General features: G+C 47.2%; 1 protein-coding gene across 1 annotated transcript in view; it reads right to left on the bottom strand.

The window, feature by feature from the left end:
- LOC146797168 (uncharacterized) overlaps positions 1-17535 on the bottom strand; it is a 468769-nt gene that overhangs the window by 433037 nt on the left and 18197 nt on the right. The window contains exons 3-5 of the mRNA XM_085631505.1: positions 16451-16616; positions 15952-16208; positions 8467-8606 (exon numbers count right to left, since the gene is read on the bottom strand). Of these exons, the coding sequence (XP_085487631.1) occupies positions 8467-8606; positions 15952-16208; positions 16451-16616 (563 nt within the window). The remainder of the gene's footprint in view (positions 1-8466; positions 8607-15951; positions 16209-16450; positions 16617-17535) is intronic.

Genomic DNA, 17535 nt, shown 5'->3' with positions numbered 1-17535 from the left:
TGTTAAGCATTTGTTGCACACACTCAGGCAAGAAATAATGTCCTACTCACAAAGACTGAACGATTATTTGTACAAAAAGTTGCTACTTAGTTGTTTTATTACTAAAACCAAGAATCACTTAGTGCAGGTAAGTTTCACAGTGTTTTAAAAGTAGCAATACTGTTCAAGAATGCAGTAGTATTTTGTAAATACAGTTCTAAACTTTACAGTTTTAAGAAGGTGTTCTGTAAATGTCAATCAAGTACAGTTGTATGCTTTGGCAGTGATACAGTTAGACAGTTCAATGCAACAGATAGACTTACAATGCAATCCTATGGAAGAAAAAAGGTTCAACAGTTTGCAGGTAAGTATTCAACTTACTTCCCCAGGCTTCGGGGGTTTAGGCCAACACAGGGCAATGTTCGAGACCAGATAGGTATTGTACCACCATCGGCACTGGGTGCGGCTTTAGGAAGCTGGCTCTGTATACACTATACCAAAGTGACGTATAGAGTGCACAGAATCCAGTGGAGCTGCAAAGGTGGGTAGAGGCAAAAGTAGATAGCACCTCACTCTCAAATTTGTGGTAGTGTGGTCGAGCAGTAAGGCTTTATCAGAGGGCAGTGCTGAGCATTTGTTGTACACATTAAGGCAGCAAATGATGTCACACACTCAGAGACTGAACTCAGACCAATTTGTTTGTATAAAAAATATTATTTAGGTATATTTATTTTCTAGAATCAAGCAAGCCTGGCACAGGTAAGTGTAAATGGTACTTTTCAAGGTAGGTTGAACAATACAAGCACGCTGTATGAAAATGACTTTGGTACTGGTTTGTAAATCTTTTCAATATAGTGGAAATTACTGTAGATTACTTTACAGATTACTTGATGGATTACTTTTTCTACTCAGTGTGAAATGCCTAGATATCACACTGGGACATTTCCTTCAGATAAGGTAAGTAAAGCAGCTTTTAGTTATTTGCAGTTTTTCAATTTCTCATACAAAACCAACTCTAACAATTTTCAAGGAAAAACAGTCAATGTATTCCTATGGAGAAAATGTGGTTATCGGTTAACAGGTAAGTACTTGGTTGTGGGAGTTGGTATTCTGGGGTAAGAACCAGGGTTCCCCCAGTGTTAAGGATGCACTCTCAAATCTCCCTCAACAGCACTAGGGCGGCCGGGTACAGAGTGCTAAGGCCCAATGTTATCCAATGGGGGATTGGGGGCCTCCGGTTGGTGGCTGCTCACGAGCAGGCCACAAGGTTGTGGGAGCAAAGCTCCTGGTGTTAGGCTCAGGGAAAAGGGGGATCCGAGTTAGCACCCAAAGTACACCCGCAGTGGCGCAGGGGCGGCTGGGTGCAGGGTGCTTTTTTGGCGTTGGGTGCCCTGTTGATTTCAATGGGGATTCTCCTGTTGCAACAAAGACTGCAGGCTCGGGGACGGAGATCTTCTGGAGGTGACCACCAGTTGGAGAGGTAAGTTGGGATGCCTGAGGAAGCTGGGACACCGTTGGTTGGGCCACCCAAGGCCGCGGGACGTCGGATGCAGGGGTGTTTCAAGGCATCATGTTTATCTTACCCGTTCCGGTCGCGTTGGGGGGGGTCCTCCAGAAAGGGGCTGCAGGCTTCGCTTTGAGATTCGAGGCAGGTCAGAGATCACCAGATCTCAGGTCAGGCTTGCCGGGGAGACCTCCTCATGATGTTGGGCCACTCGGAGTCAGGCCATGGGCATCGGGTGCAGACTTGCGGTTTTGGCCAGAGCCAGAGTCTGTGCATGAGATAATCTGATGCTGACGGGAAACAAAGTCCTTGTCTTGGAAGGCAGTGCTGGTCCTCTGGGTTCTTGAGGTTGTTGGCTGCAGGACACACTGAGATTTTGCTGGAGCAGGTTCGAGGTGGGGATAGGCCGGTAGGGCTGGGGCCAAGTCAGTGTGGGCCTCCTCTTCTTAGTTTCAACACAGCTTCTTCAGTCCTTCTTCTTCTCTTCTTCTTGTTGGTTCTTGTCTGAGGATGCAAGGTTCAGGGTTGTCCCTAAATACTAGATTTAGGGCGTTACAGGTAAGTAAAGGTTGGGACCAATGGGTCTCTTCCTTGGGGTTGGTACACCCCCTATTATGACACCCTCCAGTGGGGGGGGGCATATGCCTCACTCTGGTTGGCTGGGTGCCCCCATCTGCAAAATAGCGGGGACTGAGAGTTGTGCTCCACCTTTCCTCCCCCACCTGATGGGTGGGGTTGGCAAAGGTGGGCATACCTCCCTTCTTCACTTGGTTTTCCTACTGATTCTCCTGCCCAAAGTGGGGGTCAGAACCAGTGGGAGCCAGTTGCTGGGAGCAGCAAAGGGCTAGGGTAGCTCACAAAGGTGGCAAGCCTTTAAAGCTTCCCCTTCGTGGACCTTGCCCATCCTAGGGGAGGAGGCTTGACACCTTGTCCCAGGATGTGCATTGTTTCAGACCCCTGAGAGCAGCCGGCTCTCGAGAAACATGCCTGGTGGTGGCAGCTGGCAAGCAGTCACTCAGCCTGGACACTAGTAGTAGGTCATTTTTCAGGGGTCATCTCCAAGATGCCCTCTGAGTGGATTTTTCATTAAATCACACACTGGCATCAGTGTGGGTTCAATGTGCTGAGAAGTTTGATACCAAACTTCTCAGTTTTCAGTGTAGCCATTATGGTACTGTGGAGTTCATAATGACAACCTCCCAGCACCATATACTCTTAATGGCAGCACTGCACTTACAATGTCTAAGAATGGACTTAGACACTGTAGGGGTATAGGGCCCATGCACCGGTACCGTCACCACTGGTATAGGGCACCCAGCTAGAGGGGTGACTTATCTATGCCAGGGCAGTGGGTTGTAGGAATGGCACACAGGGATGTGTGCCATGTTGACTTTTCACTTTGTTCTGCACCAGGACACGCAGCCTGCCAAGGCAGTGTGTGTGTGTCAGGGTACAGGGCCTCTGAGGGTGGCACAATAACTGCTGCAGCCCGTAGAGGCCTTCTCTGGGCACAGTGCCCTGGGTACCTGTGGTGCTATTTACCAGGGACTAACCTGTGGCCAGAGATGACAATTGGGTTTAGGTTTCAGTGCAGTTTTAGGGAAAGGACATAGGCCCTGGTACCTGTTTGGCAGGAACCCCTGGCACACTCAGTCAAAGCACATCAGCAGTTTAGCAAAAAGTGGGGGCAACCACACAAATAGAGTGCACTTTCTTACAGCGACCAGGTGCAGAGTTCACCTGGCTCTTTGTTATACAATGGAGCCGGGGGGGGCACCTCAATGAGGTACAGGTTGCAGGTAGGTTGCTGTGGTCTTTGGGCAAGGGCCCCAGGGGTTGAAGTGAGCAGAGAGGGACCACAAAGTAGCAGCACCAGCAGCACAGGGGCAGCCAGGGGCAGCCAGGGGCAGCCAGGTGCAGGGTGCAAATCAGCATATGGTGCCCAGTGTTTTTCAATGGAGGTCGTCTGTTTTGAAAAGAGTGTTCCATCCCTCTTCTTCTTAGGTCATCGATTTAAGGAGCAAAGTTCAGGGGTGCCCCTAAATACTAGATTTAGGGACGTTACAGGGAGGTGCAGGTTGGGACCAATGGGTCCCTTCCCTGGGGTGTCAACACCCCCTCTTAAGCCACCCTGCAGTGGGAGGGGGGCACATGCCTCATCCTGATTGGGGGAGTACCTTCATCTTCAAGATGGAGGGGACTGAGATATGTAATTCACTTTGCCTCCCTCACCTGAGGGGTGGGATTGGCAGAGGTGGGCACACCTCACTTTCTCTCTAGGTTTTCCCACCTAAAGTGTGGTCAGAACTGGTGGGAGTCAGCTGCTGATAGAAGCAGAGGCTGAGGGTAGTTAACAACGGTGGCACGCCTTCAAAGCTTCCTCTTCGTGGACCCTGCCCATCATGGGGGAGGAGGCATGACACCTCTGCCCAGGATGTGCTTTGTTTCAGGAATCAGAGAGCGGAGGGCTCTCTACCCAGGGGTCTAAAAACCTGTCTAGTGATGGCAGATAGCTGGTAGGGAATAATGAACCTCACCAGGGCTGGTCGTTTTTCAGGGGCATCTCTAAGATGCCCTCTGAGTGCATTTTACATTAATTCACACTCTGGCATCAGTGTGGGTTTAATGCCCTAAGACGTTTGGTACCAAACTTCTCAGTCTTCAGTAAAGCCAACATGGAGCTGCGGAGTGCGTGCTGACAAACTCCCAGCCATGTACTCAAAATGGCTTCACTGCACTTACAATGTCTGTGAATGGCACAGACATTGTAGAGGCATATTACTCAAGCAGCTATGCCCTCACTTGTGGTATGATGCATCCTGCCTTAGGGCTGTAAGGCCTGCTAGAAGGGTTACTTACCCATGCCACAGGCAGGGTGGGTGGGCATTGCACACAGGGGTGTGTGCCATGTAGACTTTTCATTTTGGACTGCACCAAAACATGCAGCCTGCAATGGCAAGATGGGGGTGCTAAGGTGAGGGGTCTCTGGGGGTGGCATAATACATGCTGCAGCCCTCAGAGGCCTTCCCTGGTCACAGGGCCCTTGGTACCAGGGGTACCTTTTACAAGGGGCTGGCATGTGGCCCATAGGTGTGCCAATGGGGGAGACAAAGGTCAAGTTTTGGGAAAGAACACAGGGAGCTGGGAGCCCGATTGGCAGGGTAACCATGCAAAAAGAAGGGCACTGTCCTACAATCATTGATAATATCACTGCAGCATTGCAGTGAAATTATTGATGAGGAATGTGCATGGAGGGGGCGTGAGTTATAGTTACCCTAGTTAACTAGTTATAGTTACTTGAGATGACTATAATTTGTGTGAATTTCTATGGTTTTCTGTGTGTGAATTCTGAACCTAACTATAACGTCCCTGTAACCTTTGGTGTTTTCAGTGAATAGATATATATGCTCTGAGGTGAGAAACTTGGACAATGGACTAAGAAAGTCAAATCTGGCTCGGGTACATCGATTATGTTTTCTGTGTGTGGGAGGGCGGTGAATCTGATCATAAAACTTTTGCTACCAAACTAAATGAAAATGATGAATTTAGGATTCACTATGCAATAGAGTCAACAAACCATTGTGTTCCTAGATCTTAAACTCACAGTAGCAAACAGGACCCTGACCTTTGAACTAAACAGAAAAGAACCAGCAGGGAATTAAATTTTACATGCAGCTAGCTGCCACCCACCCAGTTTTAGATTGAGAATTCCATATAGTGAATTTCGCAGAGCCAAGAGAAACTGTAGCTCAGAAGAGACATATCAAAGAACAAAAAAATGATTGATAGCTTGAAGGCAAGACAATATCTTAAGAAAGCTTTACCACAGGCTAACTAGAGAGTCGAAGGGATCAAAAGGGAGGACATCCTTTTTCAAACCCTACATCCTAAGAAAAACAGAGAAGGACAAATAGCTCTGATTAGGGTCATAACCAAATACAATAGCCAATCAGGAAAACTGAGACAAATTCTAAAACACAGATAGGACATATTGATGCAAGATCCCATTTTAAAAGATAAAATAGGAATAGCTCCCTCTGTCACCTATCAGAAAAATCTCTCTCTAAAAAATATATTGGTACATAGTCACCTTAGACCACGGGACACCAACTGGCTCAGACAGAAAAGGAGTTTCAGGTGTTGTGGACGATGTGAAGCATGCAAATATAGCGAGAAAATTCCTGAAGTTGCCCTTCAGATGGTAAATGATGAACTGAGAATCCCCAAACCAATCAACTGAAGAACAGCTTTTGTTGTATTTGCAATAATATGTCCATGTGGCAAATGGTACCTAGGCTCTACAAGCTTTCCAGTAAAAAAGCAAATTCAAGAACACTGGAGAGCTATCACAAACGGAGATTACACTTACAGCACTGCCAAGCATTGGCGACTGGACGCAGACTAAATATTTTGGACTAGACTCAGTCCCCAAACATGAAAGAGTTGGCAACCGTCTAGCTGCCTTATGCAGACTAGAATCTAATTTGATCCTACAAGCTGGCTCGATTTTCCGCAGGAGATGAGTAATGATGAAAAGTTACATTCACACCTATCAAAATAGGTTACAATGCCCTCGACCCTGATTGAAAAAATTTGTTAGATTATAACACATGGAATTTAATTTTAACGTGTGGGAAACACTGTTCTAACGTCTAAAAAAAAACAATTCTGGAAAGATATAGCTGTTGACTAAACCTGTGTACAGAAAAAACTAAATATCAAATATAATTTTCAATTTAAATACTTATGCCTAATTGGTCAGAATGTCTTACCTATTTCTGTTTGATTACAGGACCACAAGACATGAACTAGTAGTAGCCACTTTTAGTGAGTTAATGCGCACCGGCGAGCAGGGGCTGTTCTGCGCAACACTCACCTCTCCTGAGAAAAAATAATCTAAAGTGGTGGGACAATGTATTAACTATCTAAAAGGTCGAGGATGTATAAAAAGGTTTAGGTTGAATAGTCCGCTACTATCCATATGTCTAATACCCTAGAGAAAAATATTAAGGTTGACAATTATTGATACTGAACCATTGTATTTAAGGGCATTATATCTGATACCTCTTGTTTATTTCTACAAAAATGCACAATCAGGTCAGCAGCATACAATTAAAATTTGGTTTGAAATGTAATGATTTGAAATTCTGGGAGATTATAAACAGAAGTTATTTCACGTTATACACAAAAACAAAAAAACAAAGTCTTTTCTTTGTCAACTCACTGTTGCATCCTGCGTGACACTCACTTTTTCTTTAAAATACACGAGAACGAAAGTAAAGGTCATGTGACCAAGATCCTGTCTGTGGTCGAAACGCGTTGTTTTTCTGCCGTAATAAAATACCTGTGCACTTGGAACTGGAGTGGCTTGTTACTTTCGCCGGATTGAGGGATTTTTTTCGTTGGAATATTTATCTATCGCCATTTCCTTCATCTCTAACACTTTTTTCTCGTGACCAATGTCTTCATTTCTCTCTAAAACTCCCTTCTCAGTGGCTACAGGTATTAAGTTGTTCAACCACTTCATCTCTGCCACTGTCTTCTCAACTGTTCAAGGTGCTAGCACAGCAAACCACTTCATCTCTACCACGCTCTTCTCAACTGGTTGAAGGTGCTAGCACGGCCAAGTACTTCATCTCTACCACTCTCTTCTTAACTGTTCAAGGTGCTAGCATGACCGATCACTTCATCTCTACCACTTTCTTCTCAACCATTGAAGGTGCTAGCATGGCCAAACACTTTGTCTTTACCACTCTCTTCTCAACCATTCAAGATGCTAGCATGGCCAAATATTTGATCTCTACCACTGTTCTCAACCGTTCAAGGTGCTAGCACGGCCAAGCACTTCATCTCTACCACTCTCTTCCCAACCTTTCAAGGTGCTAGCACGGCCAACCACTTCATCTCTACCACGCTCTTCTCAACTGGTTGAAGGTGCTAGCACGGCCTAGTACTCCATCTCTAACACTCTCTTCTCAACCACTGAAGGTGCCAGCACAGCCAAGTATTTCATCTCTATCACTCTCTTCTCACCAAGCACTTCCTCTCTAACACTCTCTTCTCAACCATTGAAGGTTCTAGCATGGCCAAGCCCTTCATCTCTACCACTCACTTCTCAACCATTCAAGATGCTAACATGGCCAAGCACTTCATCTCTACCACTCTCTTCTCACCAAGCACTTCCTCTCTAACAATCTCTTCTCAACCATTGAAGGTTCTAGCATGGCCAAGCCCTTCATCTCTACCACTCACTTCTCAACCATTCAAGATGCTAACATGGCCAAGCCCTTCATCTCTACCACTCACTTCTCAACCATTCAAGATGCTAACATGGCCAAGCACTTCATCTCTACCACTTACTTCTCAACCATTCAAGATGCTAACATGGCCAAGCACTTCATCTCTACCACTTACTTCTCAACCATTCAAGATGCTAACATGGCCAAGCACTTCATCTCTACCACTCACTTCTCAACCGTTCAAGATGCTAACATGGCCAAGCAGTTCATCTCTACCACTCTCTTCTCAACACTTGAAGGTGCTAGCACGGCAAACCACTTCATCTCTACTACTCTCTTTCCAACCGTTGAATTTGCTAGTATGGTCAAGCCCTTTGTCTCTACAACTCTCTTCTCAATCATTGAATTTGCTAGCATTGCCAAGCAATTCATCTCTACCACTCTCTTCTCCGTCGTTGAAGGTGCTAACATGACCAAGAGTATATCTCTATACGTGGCTCAAAAATAAAGGCTTTACCAGGTGAACGTCTCTAGCTCCATGATCTCATTTGAAAAGATGGATTCAGGTATGACCCTTCCTCGCTACTTCATCAGAGGCGAGTGATTTGCAAACTCTCTTAACTGGAACACTCCCATCTCCAGAGCTCCTTCTCAAGCAGTTCGCTTTGGAAAGTACAGCCAGTGGCGCCCAAACTACCTCTGGTCTTAAAACATGATGCTGTTCCAGCAGTCTCAAACCATTACCTGACAGTGTCCTTTCGTCCTCGCTTTATTCCTGGCACACAGGTCTTGTCGAGTTATGTCAGGCCAGTACCAGAGGCATTCTGATGGCTCCACCAACTGCACCTGAATCCTGTGGACACCCCCACTCCAGTACCGTGGGTCTGAGAAATAGAAAGGGAGAGACTTTTAGGAAACAGAAGAGCACCCTTGGTTTTTAAAAAAAAGGGGAAATATATCTATCGAGGCTTACTTCTATACATAAGTTATTCTTTCAGGTACAACAGCAAACCTGCAAGTGCTGGAGCGCCTTTGTCTATGTGATGTTAATGTTGTTTTTTATTGGACTGTGCAAAGGTATCAACAACTGGTCAAACATTTAAACAAGATTTCTTAAAGCAGAGGCTGGGCGATCATGGCCTCAACACAGAGACAAGCAATATTTCTGCATAAAGCATAGAGGATGACGTTAGGGTTGAGGTGGGTGTGCATATAAATCCCACTTCCACGGCCGCGGAGACAGGGGTAGGTGCAGACAGTTGGCTCGCACTCATCAACCTCTTGGCACTTTTGAGCGCGGCACCTGAGGCTATTAGCAATTTTCTGATTAGGCTGGACTACGAACCATACACATAGTAGGTAGCACTTTAGGGGCACCATATATGTGTGGGGTAGTGAATCATTATATGTTTCTCTGTCCTGATGAAGTGCAGTGGATTCTTATGACCACAGAATTGGCGCAAAACTTGTCGACCAACCACTAAAAGAGAGCCCACCCTTTGGCCTCTCTCTTACGACCATAGGGTACTTTACTCTTTAGTAGTTGCACACTGATTACCAGGGTTCCTTTCAAACCTTGATGGTAGCATCTACCTGTAATAGGTTTTTATGACTGACAGGGTGGTCCTACTTATTAAAGGATAACCTTCACCCTCCCCAATCAGTTTTAATCCATACTCACTAATCACTACTCAACTGCACTCACCACCTCACTTGCATTCTTCATATGGCCTTCTCTAAAAAACAATCTCCGCTAAAGTGACCCTTTGGGAGACCCGTAGGGCATTGCAGGGCCGGCCTGACTAGGAGCACCGCCCAACGATGAAGCATGACATCCCCTTGGGGATGTGTGAGGGCATCATGAAACAGTCTTGTTGACTGTCTCTGTGACTCCGCTGCAATCACACACAACCTGTTCAGAGTTTTCCAACTTCTTCTTCCTGTCACAGGAACAGAAGTCAAATTTTGAGAATTTCACATAAATACATAGACATTCACGAGCATAGGGGGCCGCGGATCCATCTATGCTGACCCCTTGCCTGAATGCTGCAACTCCCTATTCAGTACCTGACGGCCAATGTTGTCTTTGCTCAACCAATAGTATTTCTTCCTTGTGGTGCCCCACACCCATTCCTCCTTCTGATTTTGACCCCATCACCCTAGTAGAATTAGTTGTTGCTGTTGTAGGGTGAAGTCCATGAAAGATGAAACTAACACTTTCGGCACTAAAGGTGGACCTTCAGAAGACCCTCTGAAGTGACATCTACCTCTCTCTTTCCTACGCCATATTCAGCTCCACTGCAAACATGGCTAAAGCTCCTACTCCCTGTCCTTCAAACTCTTTCTCCGGTTTGTGGTGGTACCGATGTTCTTCCTTTGGGGAGCCCTCCAGGTAACGGTCTATGCATGAGCTTTGTGTGCTTCTCCTTGTGTTGGTGACCTTGGCGGTGGTTCTTTGTGCTGTTTTATACAACCTTTCTCTGCCCTGTTGGGTAGCCTTGGTCTTTCCTCATGTTCACGGTTCACCCGGAAATAGTATGTTTTCTTTTGATTCTCCCTAATTCCTGCATCTTGTCACATGTTCCCAGGTCACCATGGACATGTCTGCTGTTGCTTTGAGTCCAGATATTCTTCATTAAGAGTAGCTCTTATTCAGTAAAATGTTTCATGTCCAAATTGTTACCTGAGCTGCCATACTTATCTTGTGCGTATCCCCCGGTCCAACGCTGTTACGTGGTTCGGGGGAGGTTTTAGACTCAAGAAAGCTTCATTATACAATCCAGGCAAAGAAATTAGCTACAGAATGAGCCAATTTTCCTAAAGTGGTCAATGATGATGACACTCAAATAGTCTAACTATGCATATTCTCAGGGGGGCTTGCTGTCTCCATCTTTTATGCATAGAAGTAGCAACTGCTGAAAAGTGATCTTTGTAATTGTGAGGAAGAAAGAAGCAAATAGAGAACACCAGCTATGTCATGGCAGACCGGATATTCAGACCTTTTAGAGTTCCCCAGGGACAGAGGAACCCTCTCATCCTCTCCCAGGGAAGGACCCCAATATAACCTCCCCCCCATGAGTGTAGTTGTGGCGTGAATGGGAAGCCTGAAGTGGCCTCTATGGGAAGAGACAAAATCAAGTATTAGTACAGAGTATGACCAAGAACCCCCTTCATGCTGAACCCTTCAAGGAAGAAAATATGGAAAGTCTTGAAGGGTTTTGAAGGACACCAGCATCCTGAAGAAGACCACACAGGAGTAGGGCATGGCGTGGTCAACACTACCTGGGAGGTGTTAATGGGCAGATGTGACGTGTGATCTCCTCACTGTGTCATGGCAACTGGTGACTCTGCAGGTCTCCTCGATGCGGAAGGATCGGGAGAAGCTCGCAGGTCAAACAAGGGGTAGGTTGGTAGATGCAGCTTCTGCTCCAGCATCGGCCCGTTGCAGGTGTACATGGAATGTAGCACAGAAAGAGAAGAGCAGCTGCAGCCATGTACTGTATAACAGATGTTCATCCTAAAAACAATGAATAGTCCTCACGTAATATGCTGCAGTAGGCGTTCCGATTTTGGACGTTTTTTTTAGGTTCAGGCTTAGGGTTTCTGAGGGGTTTTCAAAACAGTGCTTAAGGGAAACTTTGAGGTTTTCAGGTATTCCAGACTATGTTAAGATTTGAGGATTTGGAATTTATGTAAGGACTATAGGGGTTATTTATATGCTGGTGGTTTGTATACTCCGCGCAACGGGGACGGAGTATACATACCGCAGGCAATTTATATGCAAGTGTGAGAAAGTGCCATCTTTCTTGCATGGTATGCCCCCACTTTTTGCTGAATTGCTGAATGTACTTTGACTGAGTGTGCCCTGGACTCCTGCCAATCAGGTGCCCAGGGCCTATGTTCCTTCCCTAAAACCTCAAACCCAAATTGGCAAACCCTGGCCACACGTCAACCCCTGGCAAATGGTACCCTAGGTACCCAGGGCCTTGTGACCAGGGAAGGCCTCTAAGGGCTGCAGCACTTATTGTGCCACCCTTAGAGGCCCTGTACCCTAACACAAACATACTGCCCTTGCAGGCTGAGTGTCTGGGTACAAGACAAGACATAGAGTCGACATGGCCCACTTTCCTGTGTGCCATGCCCACAACCTACACTGCCCTGGCATACATCAGCCACCCCTCTTGCTGGGTGCCCTGTGCCAGTGGTGTGGGCACAGGAGCATGAGCCCTGTGCCCCTATAGTACCTAGGTCCATTCCTGGGCACTGTAAGTGCAGTGCTGCCATTTAAGAGTATATGGTGCTGAGAGCTCGTCAAACACGAACTTCACAGCACCATAATGGCAACATTGAAGACAGTGAAGTTTTGTATCAACATTAAACCCGCACTGATGCCAGTGTGGGATTTAATGTACCCCCGCTCTCCTGGGCCTGCAACAATGCACATCCTGGGCGAGGTGCTCGGTCTCCTCCCCAGGATGGGCAGGGGAAAGCTTCAAAGGCATGCCGCCTTTGTGAGCTTCTCCAGGCCACTTGCTGTACTCAGCAACTGGTCCCCACCGGTTCTGACCCCCACTCTGGCGGGAAGACTGGCTGGAAACCCCAAGTAAGGACAGTGGATGTGCCAGCCTCTGCCAACCCCACCCCTCAGGTGCGGGAGGCGAGGTGAAGCACATCTCCGGGCTCTCGCCATCTTGAAGATGGGAAGCCCTGCCCAATCATGACTAGGCTACTGCCCCCCTCCCACAGGAGAGTGGCAGGATAGGGGGTGTACCCAACCCAGGGCAGGGACCCATTGGTCCCTGCCCTTTACCTACCTGTAACGCCTCTAAATGTAATATTTAGGGGCACCCTGAACCTTCCTTCCTTAGATTTCAGATTCCGAAAAAGCAAAGAAGAGCAAGAAGAAAGAAGATCTGCCGGCAGCTGCTAAGAAGAGGAAGACACCAACTGCTTTGGCCCCAGCCCTACCGGCCGGTCAACCCTCGAACCTGCTCCTGCTAAATTCCGGCACCTCTTGTGGCCAGCAACCTCACAAACCCCGGAGGACCTGGCTACCTTGTGACTCTGAGCATCTGGGACTCCCATGAGCAGTGGCTCTGCTCAAAGCAAGTTCTAACCCCTGGCATCAGCCCGGAACCGCGAACCCTGCACACTCTGCACCCGCCAAGCCTGGCCTGTGCCGGAGTGAACAAAGACCCCGAGGACGTCCCCCCGGCGACTGTGACCCCGAATCCGGCACCCAAGGACTCACCTCGACGCTCCTGACGACGCCTGAAGCCTCAGAACCAGGTACCCCCCCCCAACCACGATCAACAAAGGGTAAGATTTCTCGACATCAAAAGGCACCCCTGCACCCAGCGCCCTGCAGCCCCCTGTGCCCAACTCCTGGGTACCTACCTATTCTCCAACTACCCAACTTACCTCTCAAATGGTGGTGGCACCTGAAGAATCTTCATCCCCGAGCTTGCAGCCTTTGTTCATCTTGGAGCTTTCCCATTTAAATCCATTGAGCGCCCGAAGGCTCAAAAGCACCCTGCACCCAGCCGCCCGAGGGGCCCTGGCAGTGTAACTTCTACTCCCACCTACTTCCCCATTTGCCCTGAGCAAGTGACCAGGAGCCCAGCTCCCAAAGCCGCGTGGCCTGCTAGTCAGCAGCCACCAACCAAGGCCCCCCTGCCTCCCATAAGATAACATTGGGCCTAACTCACTCTGCACCCGGCTGCCCCTGTGCCGCTGAGGGTGTAACAACTGTACTCACCTGACCCTGGGAGACCCCTGAGTCTGTGCTCAGAACCTTAACTCTGCCAGCCGAGTACTTACCCAAAAGCCGATAACCCAATTTTTTTCCATATGGTAACATTGACTGGTTTCTTCTGAAATTTCTTTTAAGTGTGGAGTTCCTAAAACTTAAAATATTCACCTAAAATCACCTGAGTAACGAAAACGAAAATACTCACCTGCTATTAGGAGAGATCCCAGTGCTGGATCTTGGTGCCCAGCACTGACCCTGAAAAGTACTCACAACCGTACTTACCAGTAACCCAATTTTCTTCTGTAGGAAATCATTGACTGTTTTTCTATGAAATATCTTCTAAGTGTCGATTTTTGCAAACTACAAATATTCTTTAAAAATCGTACCAACTGTGAAAACATAATTACTTACCTGTTTTAAATAGATGTCCCAGTACTGAGCCTAGGAGCCCAGTACTGGATTACAAAAGTAACAAGAACATACTATACCTATAACTTGAATGTTCTCCCATAGGGAATCATTGACTGTTTTCTATGAAATTTATTCTGTGTCAACTTTTAAAATAGCAAAATATTGTCTAAAAATCACAACAGTAACTAAGTCGACTTTACTCACTTGTTTCTAAGAACTGACCCAGGGCTGAATCTAGTATCCAGTCCTGGAATTAGAAAAGTAATCCTGAAAGTAATCTATTGCAAATAACTTAAAATTCCCATTGAGCTCAATGTATTATTCTGTTTGAAACTGTGTTGCCTATTGCAAAAACCTGTGACTATTACCTACAAAAGTCAATTGCATATTGCAAAAGTATTTATACAAAGCATCTCATTCTGAGAAAGTATATTTTAATACCTATTGTTGGTTCTAAAATAAAACAAGCATATATTTTTTTATATATAAACCATTGGCCTAGAGGTCAGTTCTTGAGTGTGTGAGACCATTTGCTGACTGGGTGTGTACAACAAATGCTTTACACTGCCCTCTGATACTGCCTTACTGCTCGACCAAGCTACCACTTTAGAGAGTAAGGTTATATCTAACTTTAGCCTCTGTCAAACCTCTGGGGACTGTGGACTCTGTGCACACTGTACCTATTTGGGAACAGTATATACAGAGCCACTTTCTCACAGCGAGCGGACCTTCAGTTTGACCAAGGCGAGACTACTCTGTCTCTGTCGTGACCAAATTTCTCCGATGGCCATGGGGAGTAAGGGTTGAGGGAGAATGGCTGCATGACCACCTCTCCAAAATAGATGGGCGGATATGTAGTCATTTGTTACTCTTTCTTACCGCCAGGAAAAACCTGGCAGCAAGGAACAGTAAAAACATTATAATGCCCCCCCACCATGAGAAAAACCACCAATGGCAAGGGGAGCATTATATTTTGTATTCACAAAAACAAATGCTGTTTCGGGATTTTCTCTTTGTAAAGAAAAACAATTAAACTGTGCTACAGGGCTAAGTCCTGCTGATTCAGCTTTTTTCCAAAGAGTAAAATGCATTGACAGGAACCTCCATGATGACACTTTCTGGTAATGTTTTTATGAGTGACCGCCTGCTTGGCAATCGCTTATAAACTAGGAGGGTGCTCCCTCGTCCCGGGGATGGGGTAATTTACTGCGTCTCCATGGCGGAACGGCGTGCTATCTGCCTATATATGAATCACGCCCTGAGGGTTGACACAGAGAGCCCTGATTAAGAAAGAGTTGGACTGAACTGCAGCCCTGTGCCCACATCTTCCCAGTGACAGCTCGCGTCTGCTCATGAGGCCTTTGTCTGCCCAAATCCTCATGCCTGTGGCCTCTGCCTTCCATTTTGCACAGGATGTCAGTTTTTCACTCTGTGGGTCCTCACTTCAATCCTGACTCTCTTGAGGGAACAGGCAGCCCTTCACCAGCTGTCCTCTCTGCTGTCCACACTGGCAGAGGGTCTGGCTTGGGCACTGCTGGTCCATGGACCACAGACACAGAGGGTTCCCAAGGCTCGAGTGTCTCCAGCATCCACAGAACCCCTGGAAGCAGGGAGAGGAGGTGTAACACTGCAGACTGGACTGACTCAAGTCTCCAGAACACCCTGGCCTCCACATTGTCGAGTGCGCCATCAAACCCAGAAGAAATACCCAAACCTGAATCCTGTTAGTGTGTAGAACCAAGCAGCAGCCAGGGGTCTGGGCACAAATACATGTGCTCATGGGGGCATCTTAAGCCCAGGCCTAGTTGAGAAGTGATGGAGCAGTGAACACAGGAGTAAGACTGGAAAGAATGTAAGATTGTGTCCAAAGTTGGTGGCAGCAGAGAGGACGAGAAAACAGCTTGGAGGTTCCTGCTCAGCTCCATGAACAGACAGCCTGCAGCCATTCTACATGTCATCCTTACACGCGGCAGTGAATAAAATCTCCTTCTTTGTCTCAGCGAGGCAGACCGTTCTGGACTTCAGACTGAATTCAGAGCTGTGAGCAGCACACCGTAGTCACTTACCTTCATCAAGGGCTTGTACTCCCAAGATCCAGCAGGTGTGTGTGGCTCCCAGCATGTTGTAGTCATCTGCAGGCCAGCAGGCTGGCCATAGGTGCTGGTGGAAGGCCAGCGGCTCCCTCAGGAGGATGAGGCCGATGTCAAACATGGATGTTCTGTCCCCAGGGCCAGAGGTGTATTCCAGGTGGATGATGGCATGGTCCACCTGCATGCCCGGCACGCCACTTAGGACTCTGCTTCCTGAAACTCGACCCTGCTTCCTGGGAGAGAGAATACAGCACAGCATGAGGATACGAGCTCTTGAAGAGTAAATGTGGTACCAGGGCCAAAGTATGGAAGTCATTGTCCCCTGAAGGTATCTGACACCTGAGCTCTGACTCCGACTCTGAGACCTTGACAACTGATGGTCGCCAGCACCCTGTGAGGTCATGCCCATCCTCCCTCCTAACCCATGCCATGTCAGATCCTTCCAACTGTGTACAAACAAATGACTTGTACTCACGTCATGACAAGGCAGCTGGCAGCTGTTATTATCCACCAGTTGTCGATGATGGAGCCTTCACAGATCTGCCCGTTTCCAGCCACTGACACCAGCCAGGGGATATCTGAAGCTGCTGGGTAGTTCCTGCTGGAGAAAGCCCTTCCCCGGTGGTTACGAATGCCACAGTCTGAAAGGAACAAGCAAGTGCTCACTTAACAAAGAAGCGCTTCCTCTCTTCTGAAAACCTCAGATTGCACAAGGCACTATATCTTCAGTCAGTCAAAGGATGCAAATATAGTTCTAAACCATACAGAGTAACCAGTGGAGCCCAACTTGGTCAAGGCTTTAGCCCTTCAGACACCAGCCCTGAAGCATCTGAGATCTTCAGACACCTCCTCTGCAGCATCTGAGCTTTTCTAACACCCAACTTTACCAACAGACGAGATCAACACTGCAGCCTTTGGGCTGATTGGACCCCCAATGTGCAAACACCTCAGGTCTTCAAGTAGACAAGCATCTGATATCTTTAGACACCATCTCTGCCAGTATCTGAGCTCCTTCGACACAAAGTCTGTCAACAACTGAGCTCTGTACCCAGACACCAATTGTGCCACTACAGCAGCACTTCATACATCAGACTGCAGACGAAGAAGTGTAAAAAAGTTTTTTTTAAATTAAACAAAAAAACTGGACTTTTCCATCTATGCACCCAGGATCTGGAACACTACAACGCTGCTACAATGCAGGAACGAGTTGAAAACTCAACTCTTTGAAGAACACTACATCACAGCAGAGTAACAGACCATCTCATCTGTGCACCTAGGAGTTGGCCTTAGACCCCTGTATCTTTAACCCAACCCTCCACCAATGTAGGAAAGAGTAAAGACTCCCCTCTTTAAAGAATACTACTTCACAGCCGAGCAACAGAGCATCTCATCTGTGCACTGGGGACGTGGAACGAGACCCCTGTATCTTTAATCCAACGCTGCTCCAATGTAGGAAAGAGTGGAAGACTCAACTCTTTGAAGAACACTGTGGGAAAGTGCCATCTTTCTTGCATGGTATGCCCCCACGTTTTGCTGAATGTACTTTGACTAAGTGTACCC

This window comes from Triturus cristatus, chromosome 10 (assembly GCF_964204655.1).
Source record: "Triturus cristatus chromosome 10, aTriCri1.1, whole genome shotgun sequence".
Classification (NCBI taxonomy): Eukaryota; Metazoa; Chordata; class Amphibia; order Caudata; family Salamandridae; genus Triturus; species Triturus cristatus.
Note: the sequence above shows the minus strand (reverse complement) of the source record. Positions and strands in the feature narration are given on the sequence as shown.